Below are 21,703 nucleotides of genomic sequence, written 5' to 3'. Positions count from 1 at the left end.
TTAGACGGGCTAAACCAACACAAAGGGAAGAAACCACAACAAACAGTCCACAGGGGCGTTACAGTACTAGGGTTTAGGGTGATAAATAAGTCGCCTTTAAAGTTATCCAAATTAAGTTCTTAGCAATGCATATTGCTAATCAAAAATTAAGTTTTGATATATTTACAGTAGGAAATTTACAAAATATCTTCATGGAACATGATCTTTACTTAATAAAATTATTTTTGGCATAAAAGAAAAATGAATAATTTTGACCAATACAATGTATTTTTGGCTATTGCTACAAATATACCCCAGCAACTTAAGACTGGTTTTATAGTCCAGGGTCACATATGTGAACTTGCATGTTGTGTAATAAATTGAATAACATATTACAAGACTAACAGATTTATTTGACTACAATACATTCCCGTATTCTCAATTGAAGCTTCTTCCAAAAATCAATTACATTCGTTATTTCAGTGTGTTTTCTGTTGCTTCGTTACAATTTTGTCTGGTAAGGCAAAGTGTGCATTGAACGATGACAAGCATTTGCTCCTACACTGTAATGTGTGATGTTAATTAACACTAAAATGAAAATTAATTTGAAAATGAATTCCGATTTGACAGTTCACACTTGGGTTGTGTGACCATGACAATGGCCCAAATTGGATTTGAAAATATCACTTTTTTCACACAGCACAAGAACAGTGTCAAAACACACACACACACACACACACACACACAAATATATGTGTGTGCAACTTGCTGTTATATCTGACCCCATAATGGCAAGCAGAAGGCATTATCTGCTCAAACAAACCCTGCTAGTCAAGCTTAGGGAGGACTGACAAATGTCCCAGGGCTCCCAACATCAGTGTCCAAATGTGGATCAACTACGGCAGGCTCGTGTCCTCCATCATGAACTGCTGAGCCTGAGCGTTGACCTGTGCTTTAGCAGGCAACCTGAAGCACCTCAATAGCACTGCATGCTCTGACACAGCCCTGCCATGGTAATTGACTCCTAGATCGGAGCAGAGAAGTTCCTCTGATGCTGACAAAGAATATTCTGACAAAGAAGGTGAATGAGGGACATGGACCTTTGGCAAATAGAGCTTTAAAACGCTTTACTGCAAACAATCCTTGAGCAAATTGTTTTGAAACTACTGCAGATATATGGCGACATCTTGAGGTCTAACTGAGAAGTGCTGCTAAGTATACTGAAAAGATCCTTCGGGGACTGTCAGCACATTTATCCCAGAGTAATCTGTATATACACAGATTAACAGAGATACACAGGGATAGACTTCTTTAAAAAAAAAAAACATTACAAATCTTACTGTCCAAAAACTTTTGATTGGTAGTGTATATATGTAATAATTATGCATTTATGTAGGCTATAATCTCCTTAAACCTATTAAAAGGATAGTTAACCCAAAACGAAAATTCTGTCATCATTTAATCACCCTCATTTCACTTCAATGACAACAACCTGTATGACCTTTTCGAAATATTTCAGATTTTCGAAACCATGTGATTCGTCCTTTTCGTGATCAGCTCGGATTTTTTGTCAGAATGCCTTACCCACAGCTTCATGTTTCCAACCTCAACTGACTTGTTTGAATATCAACACGGAAGCAATGCAACACAATAACCAACATCTGTTGTTGTTACTGCTTTTTAATTTTCAGATTTCAGATTTGTTCAGATATGGTCAGAAGAATTTTGAAAGATTGAAAGATATTGAATATTGAAAGATGTGTGTGACTAGCCTATCATATTATATTTTACAGTAATATATAAAGAAATTACATTTATTCAACAATGATGCATTAAATTGATCAACAGTGGCATTAAATAGGCCTACATTTAATGTCTTTGATTACAAAATATTTATAAATCATCTTCTAAACTTTCTATTCATCAAAGAAAAAAATATTAACGTTTCCACAAAAAAATATTAGCTGTTTTCATTGCTGGTTGCTTTAATATTGATATTAAAGGAGATACAATATTAATTTGTTATGATTATAGGTAGTAACAATTGTTGATAAAATGATTAAATTTGCACACCTACTGTTTCAACTACACACCTTCACATCCTGCGGTGACACGTAAGAGGCGCACGTGTTCTCAACCACACTTACCAGAGAGAAACATTATAGTCTTGGGGAAACATAAACCACGGGTAATGCACCATGGCACTTCACCATTTTAATTGAAAGCCTGACACCAGGTTTTGATTTCGAAATAAAGACGTCATATATTATTTACAAAAAATAAAATAAAATAAAATAAAATAAAAATAATAATAATAAATATCGGGAACGCAACCACTTATGTAATAGGCGGCGTAATCTACTTTAGAGGAGTCGCCTTCTTCAACGGGCTGATTGGCTGGAGGACCTGTCAATCTACAGTGGCCTTCTCGCCAACACCAGCATTCTCGGTTGCGTTATGAAGTTTCTAAAATGACACTTGGGGATATTTTTGTCAGCACCATGTAGCTGTTTTTGTCTAGAAAGGTGAGTATTATTCAGATTCAACTCAATAATTGGCAAAGTTATTGAAAAAGCGGATGTTTAACTTCGGAGACGATAGTATATAATTAGCTTAACGTTACGAGTGTCGGCTACTGTAACCTTTATAAGTATTTACTGTAAACATACTCCCTTTTCTTAACTAATGTAAGGTATATTTGGTTGATTTTTGCCTTGTGTTTTGTGCAGTTTTGGGGAACAATCTTTTCAGTCAATGTCAGTTCATGTAATGGTGTTCTATGTTGTTTCAGCTACAGACAATAATCACTTTCCAGCTCTGATTTTTTTCTGAAGTAGTGCTACTTTAAGTCTCCACAATGTCACAATCCCAGTAGATGTATGCTCATGAACAATAATGCGTTGTTTCGTGTTGTTTGCATTCTGCAGTATGTTTCTTACTGTAGTTACAAACATTTTATTACAATAAAGTTGATTTCTACTATTATTACTGCTGTAAATCTCCTGACTGCAGATAGAATGCTGTTTCCCTGCAAGAGTTAACGTAATATGTTGGAGTTTTGTTTTTCAAATATGGGCACTATTGGTCCTGTAGAAAATAAATGATCCTAAAAGACCCTAAATAAAATTTCACACCCTAAATACATTATTTATTTTAGTTAATACCAATTTATAACAGTGCAACACAGAACATGTTTTCTTACAGTCCCACAATGAACATTCTCACAGTTTAATTCAATACATCTTAAATTATGTTTAATAGCATTTTTAATTGGAAATAATAACACATTTTAAACATTAATAAAATGCAACTCATTTATCTTAATAAGGCTAATTTTATAGCTAGCATTTTATGAATCATAAGTATTCACAATTAAATAATATTTTTACATATTTTGCATAATTTAACATAATTTCTGTTTGATTGCACATGGTGTGCAATGAAAGTATTATTTTTACAAGTGATAATCACATTTTTTTCCCCCCTTCTGGTACAAGTTTAAAATGTTACAATACATTTAAAAAGTATGGAAATATAATTCATGAAGGTATGGATAATGTTTCCAATAAAGTTTGAATGTTATCTTCATACAACAAACAAACAATAAATATAATGTATAAATCATAATATAAATATAATTTAAATCAACTAATTAATATAAATCAACTCCTAAAGCATAGAAGTGCTCAAAGTTGATGAACGCTTACCTTTCAAAGTTCAGGGATGTTTAAAAATATTTTTGGAATAAGTCTTGTATGCTCACCAATATTTGATCAGAAAAAAAAAAAAAACTGTAATAGTGCGAAATATTATTATTGTTACAACTGTAGCCGACCCTGGAGCGAGCTCTGGGGCTGGAGCCGACACTGGAGCGAGCTCTGGGCTTGCCACATTAACGCCCTCAGGGCTTGCCACATTAACGCCTTCCGGGCTTGCCACATTAACGTCCTGCGGCTTGCCACATTACTTGCCACACTAACTTAAAGGAACACCTGGGGAGCAAGACACATACAAAACATGGAACAGAGTCTGACATGCACTAATTTATTTTAAAATGTCATTTAGTTCTGTGATTTTCTCTTTAGTTTAGATTTAGCCTAGTTCTGTGGTTTTTCTTTTAGCAGCCATTATTTTGTGTTAAAAACAGTTGTGCTGCTTAATTTTAATTTTTTTTTTTTTTTGTGGAAAATTATATATGTTTTTTTCTTTGATGAAGAGAAAGTTCAAAAGAACAGCATTTAATTGAAATAAAATGTTTTGTAACATTGTAAATTACTGTCACATTTTAATTAATCTTTGCTTCATAACAATTTGAATTCCTTTAAAAAAAATGCTCACCCCAAACCTTTGAAAATGAATGTACTGTATATGCAAACTGAACTGGCCTTACTACTTATTCTTCTAGATACTGGTCTAGTTGCAGTGATGAGGCGAGGAGATCCTCTCCCTCGAGCCTTTCAGGCTCCAGTGGATGTACATGCCAGTGCGGATGGCCAACTGTACATGTTCAGACACAGACAAGAAGAACCAGAAGTGTCATCTGAGGATGAGGAACTCAATGTCATGGAGCTCCGGCCGCGAAGCAGAGACTCGTCCTCACAGGAGAGAGAAAGAATGGGAGAAATGCTCTTGTTGGAACGGGACATCTCACATGAGGACAATCTCAACAAACTGGCCCTTCAATATGGATGCAAGGTATCATCTTTGATAGCGTAGATCATTCTCATTTAGGCCCTTAAAGGAATAGATCACCAAAAAAATTAAAATTTGATGCAAATGTATTTACCCTCAGCCTCAGGCCATCCAAGATGTAGATGCTAAATTTCTCCAAATCTGTTCTGCTGAAGAAACAAACTCAACTACATCTTGGATGGCCTAAGGATGAGTTCATTTTTATGGTGAATATTTCCTTTAAAAATAATCCTTTTCTATGGCTTCCAGGTGGCTGACATAAAAAGGGTGAACAACCTTTTTCAAGAGCAGGACATGTATGCACTGAAGTCCATCAAAATCCCTGTAAAGAAGCATGGCTTGCTAACCGAGGCCAACTCTGAGCTCAGGAACCCCCAGCAAAGACCCTCCAATGATGTGGCATCATCAGACAGCGCTGAAGCAAACGTCTCGGGAAGACCTCAGGTGCAGGAGTACACCAATTACCTAAAAGAGGTGGACAGTGACATTGAGCGTCTGATCCAAAGCACAGACCCCTCAGAAGAGGGATTTTCCAGCGGTTCCAGGGTATCCAAACCATGGGGGTGGAGAAGCCAGCGTTTGCGCAGCTACGGTGCAGACTGGGGGATCCAGTGGTGGAACGCTGTAATTGCCATGTTGCTCATTGGCATTGTCCTGCCAATATTCTATGTGGTATATTTTAAAACTCAAGATAATGGTGAATCAGTAGTGAACAATAGAGTGAACAACATCACTGTGCCTACCTTAAACAGTACTGGGTGAGCGTCAGCTCATTGGACCTCGGGAATATAATAGAAAATCACCTTGAAAAAAGTATAACACTTGAAAATGTGAAATTTGGTTTGATGCCTACAATTTTCTTTGGTACTTTAATAAACTTAGTATTACAAGTTCACATTATTATGGTACATTCATTTAAGTGGATAGATCATCCAAAATAAAAAAAAGGTAACATTTGGGTTCAAAAGACTTGTAATATGACACACCCAATCCCAATTTATTTTGCATGAAAAGGATCACATTATTTAAAATTTGTGTTCCACAGAAAAAGAAAGTAACATGAATATGGAGAGACGTGCGGGTGGGTAAATGATAACACAAGTTTTTTTGGTGAACTATCACTTTAATTTAATTTGCATAGTGAAGGTACATAAAGAGACAATTCAACAAATGAGAATATGAGTTTGCATTACAAACTGGGCGTTGCATCTGCTTACACTCCACACTCAGATTGTTGAAACTGTTGTTATTGGTTTTATGGGTGCTATTATTTAACAGAATTATGAAATGGTTATAACAGTTTTTCTTTGTGGAGAAAAACAAAACAAAAAAACAATACAAAAAAACTTTAAAAGTTATAATGAAACAGCTTTTCTCATCAAATTGATCATATTTTTGTGGTCCTGTCTTTGCAATAGTTTCACCAAGCATTGATATGCAATTACAGAAAAATGCCAAGAAGGAAAAGCAAAAAAGTACTTTATAAAATTGGGTTTGATGTTTTGCAATTTTATACCTGTTTGTAGGAATGGTATTTTGTGCTAACTCAGATTTGTATCCATTTCTTTGTTTTGATTTTGAACACTACTACCAAATAGTTGTTTCGATATGGAAAGGCACTACAGTGCCAGCAGTGCCAAAGAATTAACTTGTATTAAATAACTGTTTGTTCAGTCATTAGAAGTGCAATAAAGACATTTCAGACAGGAAGGGCTAAACTCGTGCAGATGGACATATTTTGACCTTTGGATTGTGATATTAAAACATATCTTTTGAGTCGTAGTATTGTTTTTTTCTTACATATGTGTATTGCACTGGGATGGCCAATGGATGAATACATTAAAAATCCTTTTCAAATAAAAGCAATTTTCTGGTTTTGGTTCTAATGGAATGAGAGATGAAGATAAAGTATGTGATAGGATTGAGCAGTTTTCAAATGACGTCTTGTAATTCAACCGCGCAGCTGTTCTGTCATTGACCAATAAGAAAACAATTTAAAAGGTTCTTCATGGCCTTCTGAGTAATGTCTTATATAGTTGCTTATATGGTTGTAAACAGAAGAAAACCTGGACCCAAGCTGATTTTCAGTCATTATTCTCTATGAAAAGGCCACATATTTAGGAACTATCTTTTGGATTTTGAGTGATTAAAGTCTATGTAATAGTAAACTGTACAAAGACAATATACCCATTAAACATTTAGTTATTTGTTTTTGTCGACACCATCTGGAGGCAAAAATCACACTAATGGTGGTGAATTTAGGAAAAGTATTATGGAGGGCTACCATTATTTGTAGAGTTATGTTTTTGACCAGTAGGAGTATATATTTATATGATATTCTCAGGATAATAATGATGTACAGTAGTGATACAAGAAGAGGAGAGGAGTCACAGACAGTTTTTGCAACAGGAAGGAGCATTACACATTAATTTACAGCATTATGCATTCATTTCTATGGTATTGGTAAATGGTGACGGATTGTTGTAAATCTCTGAATGTGATCAGTCACTTAAATACATTAAATATACAAATGCACAATACGAGTGCTAACAAGCATTGAATCTGCTAACAAGCACAATATTTGTTTTTAGGGATTAAAAATGTGTGCAGTATTTTTATTATTATTATTTGTATGTATGTATTTATTTATTTATTTATTTATTTATATTTTTTAATTATTTTTAATTTTACTTATTTTAGAGGAACTAACTTTGTCATTTTTGGAACTTATCTAAAAGGGAATAGGCCACCAACAAATTTTTTCTGCCCACAGACTTGCAGCCATTTTTCCGTCCTACACCATGTGTTTCCAATCTTTTCTGCACTCCAACTCCAAGTCTTCATTGTCCTTTTTTTCTTTTTCCATCCACTTTAGTTTGCAGCAGTGTTATTTACTGTAGCATCATTAATATGCATTTAATTGATATTTTGAATTAGATAAAATGTTCACATTTTATGTTTTCATTTAAATTGTAAAGTTAGGAATTTTATGTGTCATTTACATTATTCTTAAATCTATGTATTTTTTTATTCTTTTTCTTTCAGTTTTAGTTATTTTAGTACTTCAAGTTAAGCTAATTGAAAAAGAAATGTGTGGCAACTAGCTGAAATAAAACACATTTAAGTACAAGTTAACGTTTGTTTTATTTTAAGCTTTTTAGCTGTATTTAACTATAATAACCGTTTGTTTGTTTGTTTTCAGTCTAGATTAATTTATTGCTCAAATTTGCCTAGTTGAATGATATGGCAGAGTAATAGGTAATGGTGGGATAAAACAATAGTATTTGTATTCATATCAATAAAAGACTTCAGGCAGGTAATATCAAATATTAAATAAATACTACAAATATCGGATTAATATTTCAAATTGTTTAAATGTGAAATGCCCATAGCGAAACAGTCAACATGGGCATGATTTTATTGAGTTAAAAATCTAAAGAAATTTACAGAGAGAAAAAAATTATGTATTGTTGGCATTTGTTCAACAGCTGCTTAGACTCAGTCCCATGTGATCTCACAACCTGAAAGATTCATCTCACAGGCTCAGCTCACAGAAACAGGCGCTGCTGTGATCCTGCTCCAGGCCCCACAGCTTTGGCCCCGTGCCTTCTCTCCGTCTGCGTCTTGGCTGCTGCAGCACAGACTGAGGGCAATAGGACCACCCCTTTCTTTGTCTGCAAACCCAAACCGCAGTTATTACGCAAACCTTAACACTCCCAGAACAAGTTCTGATGTGATCTATTTGCTAGTGCTTTTTGATTTCTGCATGAACCAAGATTTAGGAACATTATCTCACATTTTGAATATTGGTAAGACAGTACACAGACAGGCACAGATTGCAAAAGCTGAGCACCTCCCATAGTGTGTATTCTGAGGGTTTTGCAGTCTATAAATCTATTCAAAACATGCGCAGACTTTTAAAAAATAAAGGTTCCTTAATGGCATCAATGGTTCTATTAAGAACCTTTAACATCCAAAGAATCTTTCCACACTCTTAAAAACAAAGGTTCTTTACTGGCATTGATGGCTCCTTGAAGAATCTTTATCATCCATGGAACTTTCCATTGCACAAAAGGTTCTTTATAGTGGAAAAAGGTTCTTCAGATTATTATAATGTTCAGAACTGTTTGCCGAATGGTTCTTCTATGGCATCGCTGTGAACACACCTTCTGAAACCATTTTTAAAACTTTAGAATATTTTATTGCCATTGATAAATACACATCAGTATGAGAGGAATCTTTGTTTTGAAGGGTTCGAAATGGGAACAAGTCAGTGTTGCCAAGTCCGCTGTTTTCCCGCGGAATTGGGCTACTTTAAAACTGTTGCTTTGGGTTGTTTTACATGTAGCCTATGTGGGTTGAAGCGACCCCAACGACTGATATTTAGCCCCTGGAATGCGAATTGTACCAGGGGAACCCCGCCAAAAAACGTGTATTTTACCCCCCTGAAAGCGATTTTTACCGGGGAACCCCCTGGAATTACATTGGGCTAGTTTTGAGTGGCAATTTGGCGGGTTTTGTTCCGAAAACCTGGCAACCCTGGAGCAAGTAGCTATTTGTGTGTGTTGTACGTTTGTAGAGAAGTGCGTTGTTTTCTTAGGCTCAATGTTGTGTACTTGTGGGACAAATCAGTCAATCTGCAGCATCTGCATTGGGTAAAAAAAGCAGTGAGGAGATTTGGGCACTGTGGCTTTAAAGACTTTCCTCACTTCTGCGGTTGACAAAATGCCATGTGGCCACAAAACAGCCCTAATCCTTTTTCCAAGGAGCTTTCAACACTCATCGTGAGCGAAATCCACCAGAGGGCAGTCTTATCCTAAAGTTGCAGAAAAAAAAAATGAAAGCATTCCATGTAGAAGATTGTTATTTACAGTACGCCTTAGGCATTGCTTTCATTTGTCCCTTGAAACTTTCTTGCACATAGCAATTTCAGGCTTGGTTTATGGGAATGCATACATATAGGTTATATACACACACACACACACATACATATGCATTATTTTAAGCACCCAAAGCTCAAGGTGCATATATTGTAGCTTTAATCCAGGTGCTGATTTATTGTAATTTACTATATGTGTGTTTGATAAGCATGGTTACTGTGGGCTCTGGAGAGAATAGGGGTTTTCCTTCTCCCAGGGGGATTGAGCAGACACGGTAATTTGTAGTGAAATTTCCAGCAGGGTTCGTTTTGCAGGTGGCTGAGCACACAGGGTGTGGTGAGGAATGAGAGAAGCAATTTGCTGGCTGAAGGCTGTGAATATGGGCATTGTTGTACAGCAGCAGGTCGGGTCGTGAGGCGATGGGCTTCGAGATCAGGGGCGGTTTGATAGCAGGAAAGTTGGCAGGGAGGGTGATCCTTTGCGGTATCGCTAAGATTTGCAAATAATAATAATAATAATAAATGATTAAATAGTCTTTGAATGATATGTGACTGAACATGGATGATCATGATTTTTTTATGTGGTATTCTTTAGGGTGATTTGAGACTGTATTAAATATTGAAACTAGAAAAGTACAATCAATTCCTCTTGTATTAGCATCTTTAAAAAATGCTTGACTGTTGAATTGACTGTTTGCTTACCTTTTTTAACTGGAGTGCAGAATTCTGACTGTTTATTAACATTTTAAATTCATTCTTATTACATTTATACTTATTTTAATTGAATACTTCACCTAAAAATAAAACGTCTGTCATCTTTTACTCACCCTCACATTGATTTGAACCTGTAGGATGTTTTTCCAGTGAAATACAGAGGGATATATTTATCAGAATGTCCAAGCTGCTATTTTTCACACAATGAATGCGAATGGTGACCATAACTGTCAAGGCAAGATTTTCAGTTTTAATAACATCTTCTGCACACAAAATTATCATATGACTTTAACAACAATTAGTGTACAAGCCATATGGATTATTTTTATGATGCCCATTTATTTTATTTTATTTTATTTTACTTTAAAGATAAAATTAACTTGAACGCTCCTGGTTTCCATCCACTTGCACTGGAACTGCTGTAAATCCATAATCTTTTCTCTACTAAAGTTTAAGTTCTTGTAGGAATATGTGCAAACACTCACACTCAATAAACCATCAACACGCAATTTGTTTTGGTCCTTTGTTTTAGTAACTAAAATGCTTATGTAGACATGAGCATCAGCGAGAGGCAGTACGAAGGTCATATCATCAGACACACAAGCGTGCAGTTGGCAGTTTTATTCCAAGAGGAATTATGGTAATCTCTGAGGCTTTGGTGCTGATTCAAATAGCAGTTCAACTCTTTAAATCCCCTGCCAAAAGTATCCTACATGGCTTAGGTCATACCAGAGGAAAGAGAACTGTGAGGAAACACACATGGATCAAGGGGAGAAATAGGGTAGTTTGATTTCTTTAGCGAATATGCGTTCTTTGGAAACGTTTTCCATCTTTTTCTCTTCTAACTGCCAGTAATAGAATGGCACATCACAATATGTCTGAAGAAAAGACCTGAATACGCTTTAAAATGCAATAAGTAAGGTGTGAAGAGAAGAAAACCTCAGCAAAGATTACAGTCGCGTGTGTGTGGTCAGACATGTGGTATTCTTCTGGATGATTTTTGCTGTGATGGTGAGCATCTTCTTCTCAGTGTCTCCTGGGAATTGTTTTATGGAAAATCAGCAGAAGACACAGCTGGCCGAAGAACGTGATGTGCTGTCAGTCATGTCCTGGCTCCTGTGTGGGCGGGAGTTTTTCTTACTCCCCCACTGTGGGGGGAACCAATGGCATGGCACCTGTTTTACATTCCACCAAGAGGCCTTGGGTTCTGGAAAGCTGGGGCTGATTCCAGCAAAAGCTGCTCAGGCATGGCATATGGAATAAAGCAGTCAATCTGCGCAGCAAATTTCTGTGCAGTTATGTCTCCTGTGTGTTCTTTGTGACAAATGCAGACAATGTTCTGGTTTTTACTTTGTTTATTTTATTTTAATTTACTGTCCTGGAATTTGATTGCCTGAGCAGCATTCTGATAGCAGCACTGGGGAACCTCACTCTTGTATAATTCGGCTTGACTAGGGGTGTAACAGTTGGTTTTGAAGTCATGGTTCAGAATGTTTTTATTTATTTATTTATTTACCTATGTGTATACTGTTACACCCCAACTGTCTGCATTTGCAGTGTCCCAGACAAAAGTATGTGGAGTGGTGTGGAGTCGAAGTGGGTTTGTGTGATTTTTACCTTGAACAAGGAGTTAGACAGCAGTGTTAATTTTGACAGTTTTTTAGTTATAATTATTGTCTTTTGACGTACATATTCTTTATATTCAGTCAATATTTTGTCATATTTATTCAAATAAAATCATATTTTAGTACATTTTAGTACACTTTACTCAGACTAATTTAACATTTCATTAAATTAAAAATGTATTATTATTATTATTATTATTATTATATTAAACCCACACACATTACACAAATGTTACCTTTTTTTTTTTACAAATTAACCCTAACCCTAACAAAATCTTTACCTGTCACACAATTTCTGAAACCTGACACTCAAACACCGGAACCACACACCAAATCTGCAAAACCATAATTCCCAGACTTTGACTCGGTTTTCAATTTCATAAAACGCTTTTTGCTAAACACAACACACAATGTGTTCTCTATGTAACACAAGAAACGAACAGGAATTAATATTATGGCAAAGGTGTTTGCAAATGTTTGCTTTTGAGATGCGTTTGTGATATTTTGAATGCAGTGCTTCATTTTGCAAGAGATGTGAGGCATTTTGCATTTTGTGAGCGCAATTCTTGGATTTGTGTGTAAAGTTTTGAAAAAAAAAAAGAAGCAAAGTTTTGAAAATGTGTGTAAGCAGTTGAAAAAAAACCTGTAAGACAATAAATGTAATACTTTTGTAAATATGCTGTAGTTATTCATTGATTATTTGAAACAATTACCAATATTGAAAAAATATTTTGTGGTGTTATTGTTTACTCATCATATTTTTGTGTTTTAATTAAAATTGTTTAATTATAGTAATGATGTGAAATTTTCATCCCATCTTCATTATTGTTATTGAAATAATAAGTATTTTGCTAACAGTCATTTTAATCAGTAAATTCATTGTTGGGTTTAAAACGAATAAGAGCGAATTTGTCTGTTTTTCTCACTCAAACATTTATGTGTGAGTGAGCGGGAAATGGAAATCCCTGAGTGGAACTGGAGTGGAGCGGTATAACGTATCATAGGTTACACAACATGCATTTCCTTGGTGTTTTTAAAGAAGTCAACAAGAAATGGAAATTGCGATTGTCTTTCTTCTCTATTGTGACTTATATCTAAGTAAAATGCCTTCTTGAACAAGAAAAAAATGTAAGGTGGGACTTGATTTTGTCCGTCAGGAATTGATTGGATGGTTGAACTGGATGCTAATTGCTGCGATTTCATGTGATTGACAGGTTGCTGGAGGGGAGAGATTTTTTCCCATCCTCATGACGGTTCATACGTCGTCAGACCGCAGAGGTCCTTGTTGGGGGAGGGTAAGTTCATGTTTTTGATTAAAGATTACTAGGGCACATGAATTATAAACAAATAATGATGTGCACATTTAAAATAAACACTGCAATAGTTCATTTAAAAAAAGGTCCATTTTTGACATTGATAGTGACTTTTATGCTGACGCAAGACATATGTGCACTTTATTAGGTGCCCTTGAAGCCATTTTAGCAGAGGTGACATGTTCACAGAGTCAATCCACAGGTGTAGAGAAGGACATCAAACAGTCCCGCTGCAAGAAGTGGATTTAAACCGCGAGAGTCTTTATCTACAACAGACTCCTTTTTTGTCTGCAGGCTTAGATTTAAATGGACTCAGCTTACTTGCAAATCCTTGCCAAGGGCACTGCGTAACTTTGCATTGTGTTTGATAATTGCTAAAAAGATGACCGTAACTTGTGCGTGGTAGTCTCATCCAAACAAATTGTGGTGAGCCTGAAGCCTTGCTCATGTGTTGTGTACAAAGGCCCATTCAAGGAATAAAATCCCTGGTGGCTTTTACATACCGTAATTTTAAATAGTATATACTGTACTGTTATTATAGCACAATCCCTTATGTACATGAACAAATGAAAACAAAGTACAACCATGGCCAGTGAATTATTTAAAGCTGATTTAGCTGTTTTCTCTGTATGAAACCAAAATGGCATTTTTTTTTCCAACATTGCACCCACATGACAAATTGCATTAGCGGAGTTCAGTATTTTTGCAGACTTCAGATGTTTCGCTCGTGCTGTCTTGGGTTTTGTGCTGAAACTTTTAATTTGTAATTTATTCAGTTTTGATTGCTATATTTTCTCTCACCATAAAGGGCCCCATTTTGTAATGTGCTCACATCCTCAAGGCAGTATTACTGTACTGCTCTGCAGCTGTGTGCGGGACTGTCAGGATATGACTGAGCCAGGCTTGGAAATATTACAAGCTGCTCATGGAATGTCTGACACTGGAAGAGCTCCATCTGCATGTGGGGCAGCAGCCGTCCTTCTGCTCTGCAGGAAAAAAAAACTCCATAATGACTATTTGATAGCACAACCTTATTTTACTGTGTAAAGCCTGTCATATGAAATAATAATTAAAAAAAAAATCTATTTTTAATGGAAAATAGAGGAGACCTTGATGACATTATACTCATTTTTACAATATGTAATATAAGTCTCAGGTGTCCCCCCCCCCCTTCCAGAACAGAGCTGTGCCTTTACAGCTCCTACCTTGGTACTTTGGTTAAAAAAAATGTCTTGATGTTTTGATTATCATGTCTATCGCATTAAAATCATGCATTTTAAACCATATCAGTTTAAACTTCTGATATAGGGTTTACTGAGCGCACACATCCAAAGCACGCACACAGAAAGCAGCTGTCACATGCTTGTGAGAACTAAACTAAGTTCTCTTTCACATCTTATTGCGCTTAAATTGTCAACTGTCATTACACAAGTTTATGTTAAAAACAAACATGAGTTACAAAAACAGTTGGTTATGTCTGTGAAAGCGAACAGCTGGGAAAGAAACTGCATGCTTATATTAGATCTGTGTTGCAGCATTGTAATATACAGTAAATAAATCAATAAATCCACTGCTCTCTTGTCTCCTCTGAGGCTGGTGGAGTGTTCTGTGCTCATCAGTGCAGCCAAAGACAGAACAATTAGCATGTTTGCTTGAACTTTCACTATGGCGTTAGAACTGGAACACCGCTGTCACTTGCGAAAACAAAATAATGGTGCCATGGGTAGAAATGTGCAGATTAAGGGGTGGTATATAATAAGATCCCCTTCCTACGTCACGGGTGAGCGAAATCTGAGTGGCTTGTTTTTTCACAATCCGATTATATCACTTATGGTGTATTCACACCTGTCTTGTTTGGTTCGATTGAATCGAACTCAAGTTCGTTTCCCCTCTTCGTGCAGATCTTTTGGGCAGGTGTGAATATAGCAATCGCACTCGGGTGCAGACCAAACAACCGTACCGAGACCCAGCTGAAGAGGTGGTCTCGGTCTGGTTCCAAACGAACTCTGGTGCGGTTGAATGGATGAACCAATGAATAGATGATCTTAGCACATGTGTGGTTTTGTTTACAATTTCTGGTTCACTTGCAAAAAGGACAGTGTGAAAGCGAACCACACCAAACAAAACAAAAAAATCAACATTGTATTTGGTTCGGACCAAAGCAAGTGAACTAGCGGACTTTCCTGGTGTGAATACACCCTTAAACATGGAAAAAGTCAGATTTCATGATATGTCACCTTTAAAAAAATTCTTCTAAAAAATTATGTATGCATAATCGAGTAAACCTAAATTGCTTCAGTTCAGAAAGTGTCAGTCAATCAATCAATCAATCAATCAATCAATCAATCATGTACCACAACCTGAAAAAGGAGGACACTTTTAGAATTATACTAAGCCTTTTATTTGCTTAAAAAGTATTAACTATCAATCTCACGACAGAAGGCATGTATGTGAATTGTGTACAGAAGGTTTTTCAGCAAATGTTGGATCATGCTGATGATTTGGAGGCCTAAGAATTCATGATACAGTAGGCTTCATAGGGTTAAGGTTTCATTTTTGAAATATTGTACTGAAACTTATTTTTTTATTATTATTTTTATTTACCATGTTCAGATGCCAAACAAAACATTTAAATTTTGGAAAATTACAACAATTCCACATAATACTGATGTGAATTTTGGTGCAAATATATATTTTTTTCAATTGTACAAATATTTTACACTTAAAAATAAAGGCTCCTTGCTGCAAAGAGATCACTTGGACTTGGAGTTTAGAAAAGATTCTTTGAAGTTTTTTTTAAAGAGATACAGAATAAGAAATTCAAGAAAGACCCTTCTTTCTCACCATGAAGTCCTTTTTGACTCTTATTGAGACCTGTATTTTTAAGCTGTCACATTGTTAACAGGCCTTTCCATTTATCTGTTAGTTGGCTAATATTTAGTATAGGACTTCTACGAAAGGTTTACCTGATCTTGATGTGATGTTCCTGAAAATATTTGGTGCAATAATACTGTTTGTCTATAGTCAGCTATTTTTACTTAACTGTGCAGCCCTGTGCAGTGTATTTAATGGTCATTTTGTGGCACCTGCAAAGACCTTGTTGAGTTGCACATATGTTTTTTGCTGACGTGGTCATTCCTTGATTCTAACAGACTCGCATGTATTTGCTCTCAAGAGCTTTCTTCAGGGTGATGAACAATTGGATGTCTATTGATCCCTGTGCTGTGTGCAAAACAGCTGTGTCAGGCCAGGTGCAGTCAGTTCATTTCTTATGTCTGAGGAACAATTTATACCATAATTCCTGCTGGATAAATCTTAGTTCTCAGCTGCCAAGGAAAACCAGATGAAAGCTGTTAATGCAGGGTGGCTTTGGAAACAAAAACGCTTCTCCATAAAGGTGTGGATTTCTTTCTCTGGACTTTTTCCCCTGTTTCAGTTCTCTTTCATGCTTATTTTCCTTGTCAGGCTCACAGCTGGACAGATGCTTCAAGTCACACCTCACCCTTCAGTCACAGAAAATACATATTCTTTTTGTGATATTTTCCAGATTTCACTTTTGAAGAATGCTAAATTATGACAGACTCATAATTACATTGAAAAGTAAGCAGAGAGAATAATATTACATTTCAAAGACCGACAGAACGAGATGGAATTAAATATTTGCTCAAAGTGCTATAAAACAGCTCAGCTTTAATTTACAAGTTAATGAATTCACAAGAATATATATATATATAGGCAAAATTTTGTATTTTCATTTAGCTTATCTTGATCTACTAAAATAACCAAAACAACTACAACTGCAATAAAAATAAATGAAAGCTATACATACATATTACATAATAATAATAATAATAATAATAAAGTGAAAAAAGTACAACAAAATTACTAACATTTTAACTATAATTAAAATTAAAAGAGAATATATCATTCTAAAAACGAATTCATTTAATATAAATTATTAAACAATTAATAAAATGATAATGAAATGCCTTGATCTTATTTTTACTTAAGTGTGGTAAGTAACACTTCAGTTTATGCGTTAGGTATTGTGAACTAACAATGAAAAACAATTTTATTAATAAAAACAAATGTATTAATAGCAATTATTAATATAATCAATATATTACTTTACAAAATGCTTAGGGTTAATTCATGCAACTCAAAATGTTAAAAATAAATGCAGAAATAAAGATTACATGTATTATTAATTAAGGTTTTTAAATGCATTGTTAGTTCATGATACAAAATGCATATAAAATATATAAATGACCAAAAAAAAAAAAAAGAAAGAAAAAAAACTCATAATAAAGTGTTACACTGTTTATTTTAACTTCCCAAAGAACATTTCTGTTTGGGTGGGCATGCATTACATAAAAATATGTTCCCGTACTACAGAGCAGTAAGCAAACAATAATGTATACGGTGGAAAAACTTTCAGAAACAGTTCAACCAATTCTAATTCAGCCAAAACTGAGCACGATATGGGGTAAATAACATAATAAGTCCCCATAAGCACAGCCCCAGCTGTGAGAGCAATGCAGCAATTTGTTAAGAAGATGACATGGTTAATGAGAACCACTTGCTGCCGGACTCCATAAATTCTAGAGCGGTGGGAGACGGTGGAGGGGGAGGGGGTTTGTAGTTTAGCTCATCCTCTGAAGTGCTTGGAAAACATTCATTGCACGTCACGCTGACAGCCGCTGAATTTCCTGCCATCCCAGATGTGCCCACACAGCTGTGAAGCAAATGTTCGCAGAGCCTGTTGTCTTAGAGCAGTTTAAAAAAAGATCTTTTGTGTGTAAGTGTGTGAAAGAAATGTGTGTATTGTTTGTAATTTGTTTGTGGAAATAGTGTATATTTCTGTATCATGTTGCATGTAGAAGCTTGTGTTTGTGAAGCAACACGTCTTTGGCTCAGTGGCCTTGATGGAAAAGGCACAGAAGGCATCTGTCCAGAAGTGTGAGCGGTCCTAAGCACAGCGAACTCAATCTTAAACAGTGTGGTTAACAATAGCTTTCATACACACTGTGATTTCTCTTTCTTGCTCCCTTTTCTTTGTTGCATTGTGTCTTTTCTGTTTACGTGTAAGACAGCCACATATTGAATACACAGACATGGAGCTCTGCATCACATTCACAGGTTTTCCCATTCAGAACTACACTTTTCCCACGGTGGACATCAGAGCAGTTGCACAAATGGGTCAATGACGTGTCTATGACAAGAAAATTACAGATCTTTTAAAACTGTAGTTTAACACATGTGTCAAATTAGAAATGTACTCCTTGTATTCATTTTGCAATTATATATTTTTTAAAAACTGCCAGGACAGTATCCATTAATTTTACTGACATTTCTGTTAACCCTAAAACACAACCCAATGCAGTGGAAAATTCAAAATATGGTAAAACATCTGTAAAAAATCTATACGGAAAATTCATATTAATTCAGTACATTGTGCTCTATTTTTATTTTTATTTTTTGGATCATGTGGTGATGTGGTGTACATATGAGTGCATTTTTCAAAAAGGGTTTTAAATATATTTCCAAGGTTATTCATTTATAAATATCATTGCATATTTACATTTGTATTATTATCTGATATTTTAAGATATTGACCTTAACATATGCAGCTATTTTATGTCATTTTACATTCAGTTTATGTTTTTTCCCCCTGTATATTGGACCACATGGCTTTTGTTTATTTGTTTGTTCATTTATTTGTTTGTTTGAAAAACTCTGCCAAACTTCTTAAGGATCTTTTTTTTTTCAAGAATTTCATTATTTCAATTAGCCTTTTCTTCTTCATTATGATAACAGCAATCTTATTTTATTATTTATGCACTATTATATGGTGTATTATTATTTTTAATTAACTTAAATTTTTACATTTTAAAATGTGTATAATTACTTTTGTCATTATTATTATTATTATTATTATTATTATTTATCATTTAAATACTTAAACTTAAACTTGTATAATTAAAATGTATTTATTTGTTTTCTTTTAGGATTTTCATCTAATTATTTTATTTTATTGTAATTTTATTTCAGCTTAATTTCAATAAAACACTTTCTTTCTTTCTTTCTTTCTTTCTTTCTTTCTTTCTTTCTTTCTTTCTTTCTTTCTTTCTTTCTTTCTTTCTTTCTTTCTTTCTTTCTTTCTTTCTTTCTTTCTTTCTTTCTTTCTTTCTTTCTTTCTTTCTTTCTTTCTTTCTTTCTTTCTTTCTTTCTTTCTTTCTTTCTTTCTTTCTTTCTTTCTTTCTTTCTTTCTTTCTTTCTTTCTTTCTTTCTTTCTTTCTTTCTTTCTTTCTTTCTTTCTTTCTTTCTTTCTTTCTTTCTTTCTTTCTTTCTTTCTTTCTTTCTTTCTTTCTTGTTAATTGATTTAAGTTTAGCTAGTGAAAACAACATAACAAAACAACTTACACCATGACTTTATGCCCCACAAAATAAATAAACAAACAAACAAACAAATAAATAATAATAATACTTTTATTGTTATTATTATTATTATTATTATTGCCTCTGTTATTGTGGGAGACTCCTCTTATCCCCTGTATAGTTCTTACCAGTTACTTCCTTCTGGCAGACAGAATAAAGTGCCTTTAGTGAAAAGGGCCCAAGTATAAGAAGACCTTTATCCCAATTGTGATTGGTATTTTAAATAGGATCTTGAAAAATGTTTATAACAATAATAATAAAACACATTTTTATTATTATTATACAGAAATTAAAAACATGCTCATCCAAGAAGAAGTGTATTCAAGTAATTTTATGTGTGCTTTTTTAATGTGTTTTTGAATAGATAAATAGTGGAGAAAGTGACCATCATGTCATTGACACATTCTAGGACAACCACCCAACATACGCCACGCAAGACAATTCTGCCCTGATGCTGGCTATACTTAACACTCTCTGATCCCGCACAACCCAATGTTATGGTGCAGATAAGTGTACAAAGCAGCGGTGACATGAGAGGCCAAACATGGAGGAGGTTATCAGCGCCGGACATGATAGATGGATTAGCCACTCTGAGGATGGACACAGGATCCAGGCACATGTCTCTCATCATCGCTGCGGAGACGCTCCACAGTCAGGCCTGTTTGGGGCCTCTGAACCCAGATCAGATAAACACTCTGCTGATGGGGACTTTACTGGCTTTGCTGAAAACCGACTGGAGGTTTTCTTGTGCGAGTGTGTGTTTGCACAGCCATGTTCAGCAGACATAGCCTGTCATGTCGTGCTAAACGGTGAATGGGGGCTCTGTTTCATGCAGTTTGTACATTCACTCAGTCTTTGCAGGCCCTCTGGCATTAGTGGAACTGGCTTGAGCCCTCAGACTACCATTCACTGTTATTTGTCTTAAACATTCCTCTTAAAACATTGGCACACACTAAAGCTCTGTTCCAAAACCCAGTATGCTGCCTCCAGCCTACATAGACAGCTCACTAACTGTCAAGAAACCTCGTAAGTGACTGATATGGAATGCTCTACAAAGGCAGAAATTCTGTGTGAGAGGAACAATGCGATACTTTAATACAGGGGTCTTCTGCGGTGAATGGCGATACTGCAGGTTCTTACCACAAGTTACAGTTCACATTTTTAAAAAAAAAATGCAAAATTTTAGATTATCATCAAGCAAAGCTAAAGTTAAAAGGCAAAAGTTCTGTTAAATGCTAAATAGACACTACCAGTGTAAATGTAATGTACACTACCATTCAAAAGTTTGGGGTGAGAGAGTGAATATTTTTATTCAGCAAGGATACATTAAATAGATCAAGCGTGGAATTAAAGACATTCATAATGTTACAAGATTTATATTTCAAATTAATGCTGTTCTTTTGAACTTTCCATTCATCAGAGAATCCTGAAAAAAAACTGTCATGATTACAAAAATATTAAGCAGTACAACTGTTTCCAACATTGATAATAATAAAAAGAATGGTGTCTTTACGAGCAAATCATCATACTAAAAGGATTTCTTAAGAATCATGAATCATGTGATACCAAAGTCTGAAATTCAGCTTTTGCCATCACAGGAATAAATTACACTGTAAAACATATTAAAATAAAAATCAGTAAATTAAAACAATCATTTACAATTTTACTGTTTTTACGGTGTTTTGTTAAAATAAATGCAGTGGTGAGCACAAGAGACTTCTTTAAAGAAACAAAACAAAACCAAAAAAGAAAAAAAGAAAGAAAGAAAATAAAAATAAAAATAAAACTTTTGAATGGTAGTGTAAATGACTGCATATGACTCTGTACATAAACAATGATTATTTTAATTTTAATTATTCATTAATTAAAGGGGTCATATGATGCAACAGTTCAACCCAAATATTCAGATGTGTGCAGCACATTTTATGGAGGACTGTTTCCTGAACCTGGGAGAGTAGAATACAATGCCGGCTGTTCTGACTCACAGAGTGTAAGTACATTTTCATATTTAAAGGATTTGCCACTGATGATTCAAACGCGAATTTTGAGCAGTGTAGAGTAGC

The 21,703-nt window shown here is 35.0% G+C and overlaps 1 protein-coding gene across 1 annotated transcript; it reads left to right on the top strand.

Moving 5' to 3' along the window:
• Nucleotides 1-2,392: 2,392 nt before the first annotated feature.
• On the top strand, nt 2,393-6,447 carry lysmd4 (LysM, putative peptidoglycan-binding, domain containing 4). Its single transcript, XM_016492271.1, has 3 exons — nt 2,393-2,504; nt 4,385-4,674; nt 4,921-6,447. Exons 2-3 carry the CDS (start codon nt 4,405-4,407, stop codon nt 5,431-5,433), a joined length of 783 nt encoding a protein of 260 aa, XP_016347757.1. The 5' UTR covers nt 2,393-2,504; nt 4,385-4,404; the 3' UTR covers nt 5,434-6,447.
• Nucleotides 6,448-21,703: the final 15,256 nt, after the last annotated feature.

The sequence above is a fragment of the Sinocyclocheilus anshuiensis genome, unplaced genomic scaffold, assembly GCF_001515605.1.
Source record: "Sinocyclocheilus anshuiensis isolate Anshui unplaced genomic scaffold, SAMN03320099.WGS_v1.1 scaffold959, whole genome shotgun sequence".
NCBI lineage: Eukaryota > Metazoa > Chordata > Actinopteri > Cypriniformes > Cyprinidae > Sinocyclocheilus > Sinocyclocheilus anshuiensis.
The sequence above is the reverse complement of the archived record's forward strand: the minus strand, read 5'-3'. Positions and strand labels throughout refer to the sequence as shown.

Coding starts and splice junctions, on each gene's coding strand:
- lysmd4 (XM_016492271.1), top strand. CDS start 4,405: ATGAGGCGAGGAGATCCTCTCCCTCGAGCCTTTCAGGCTCCAGTGGAT. Junction 4,675..4,920: donor CCCTTCAATATGGATGCAAG/GTATCATCTTTG, acceptor TATGGCTTCCAG/GTGGCTGACATAAAAAGGGT.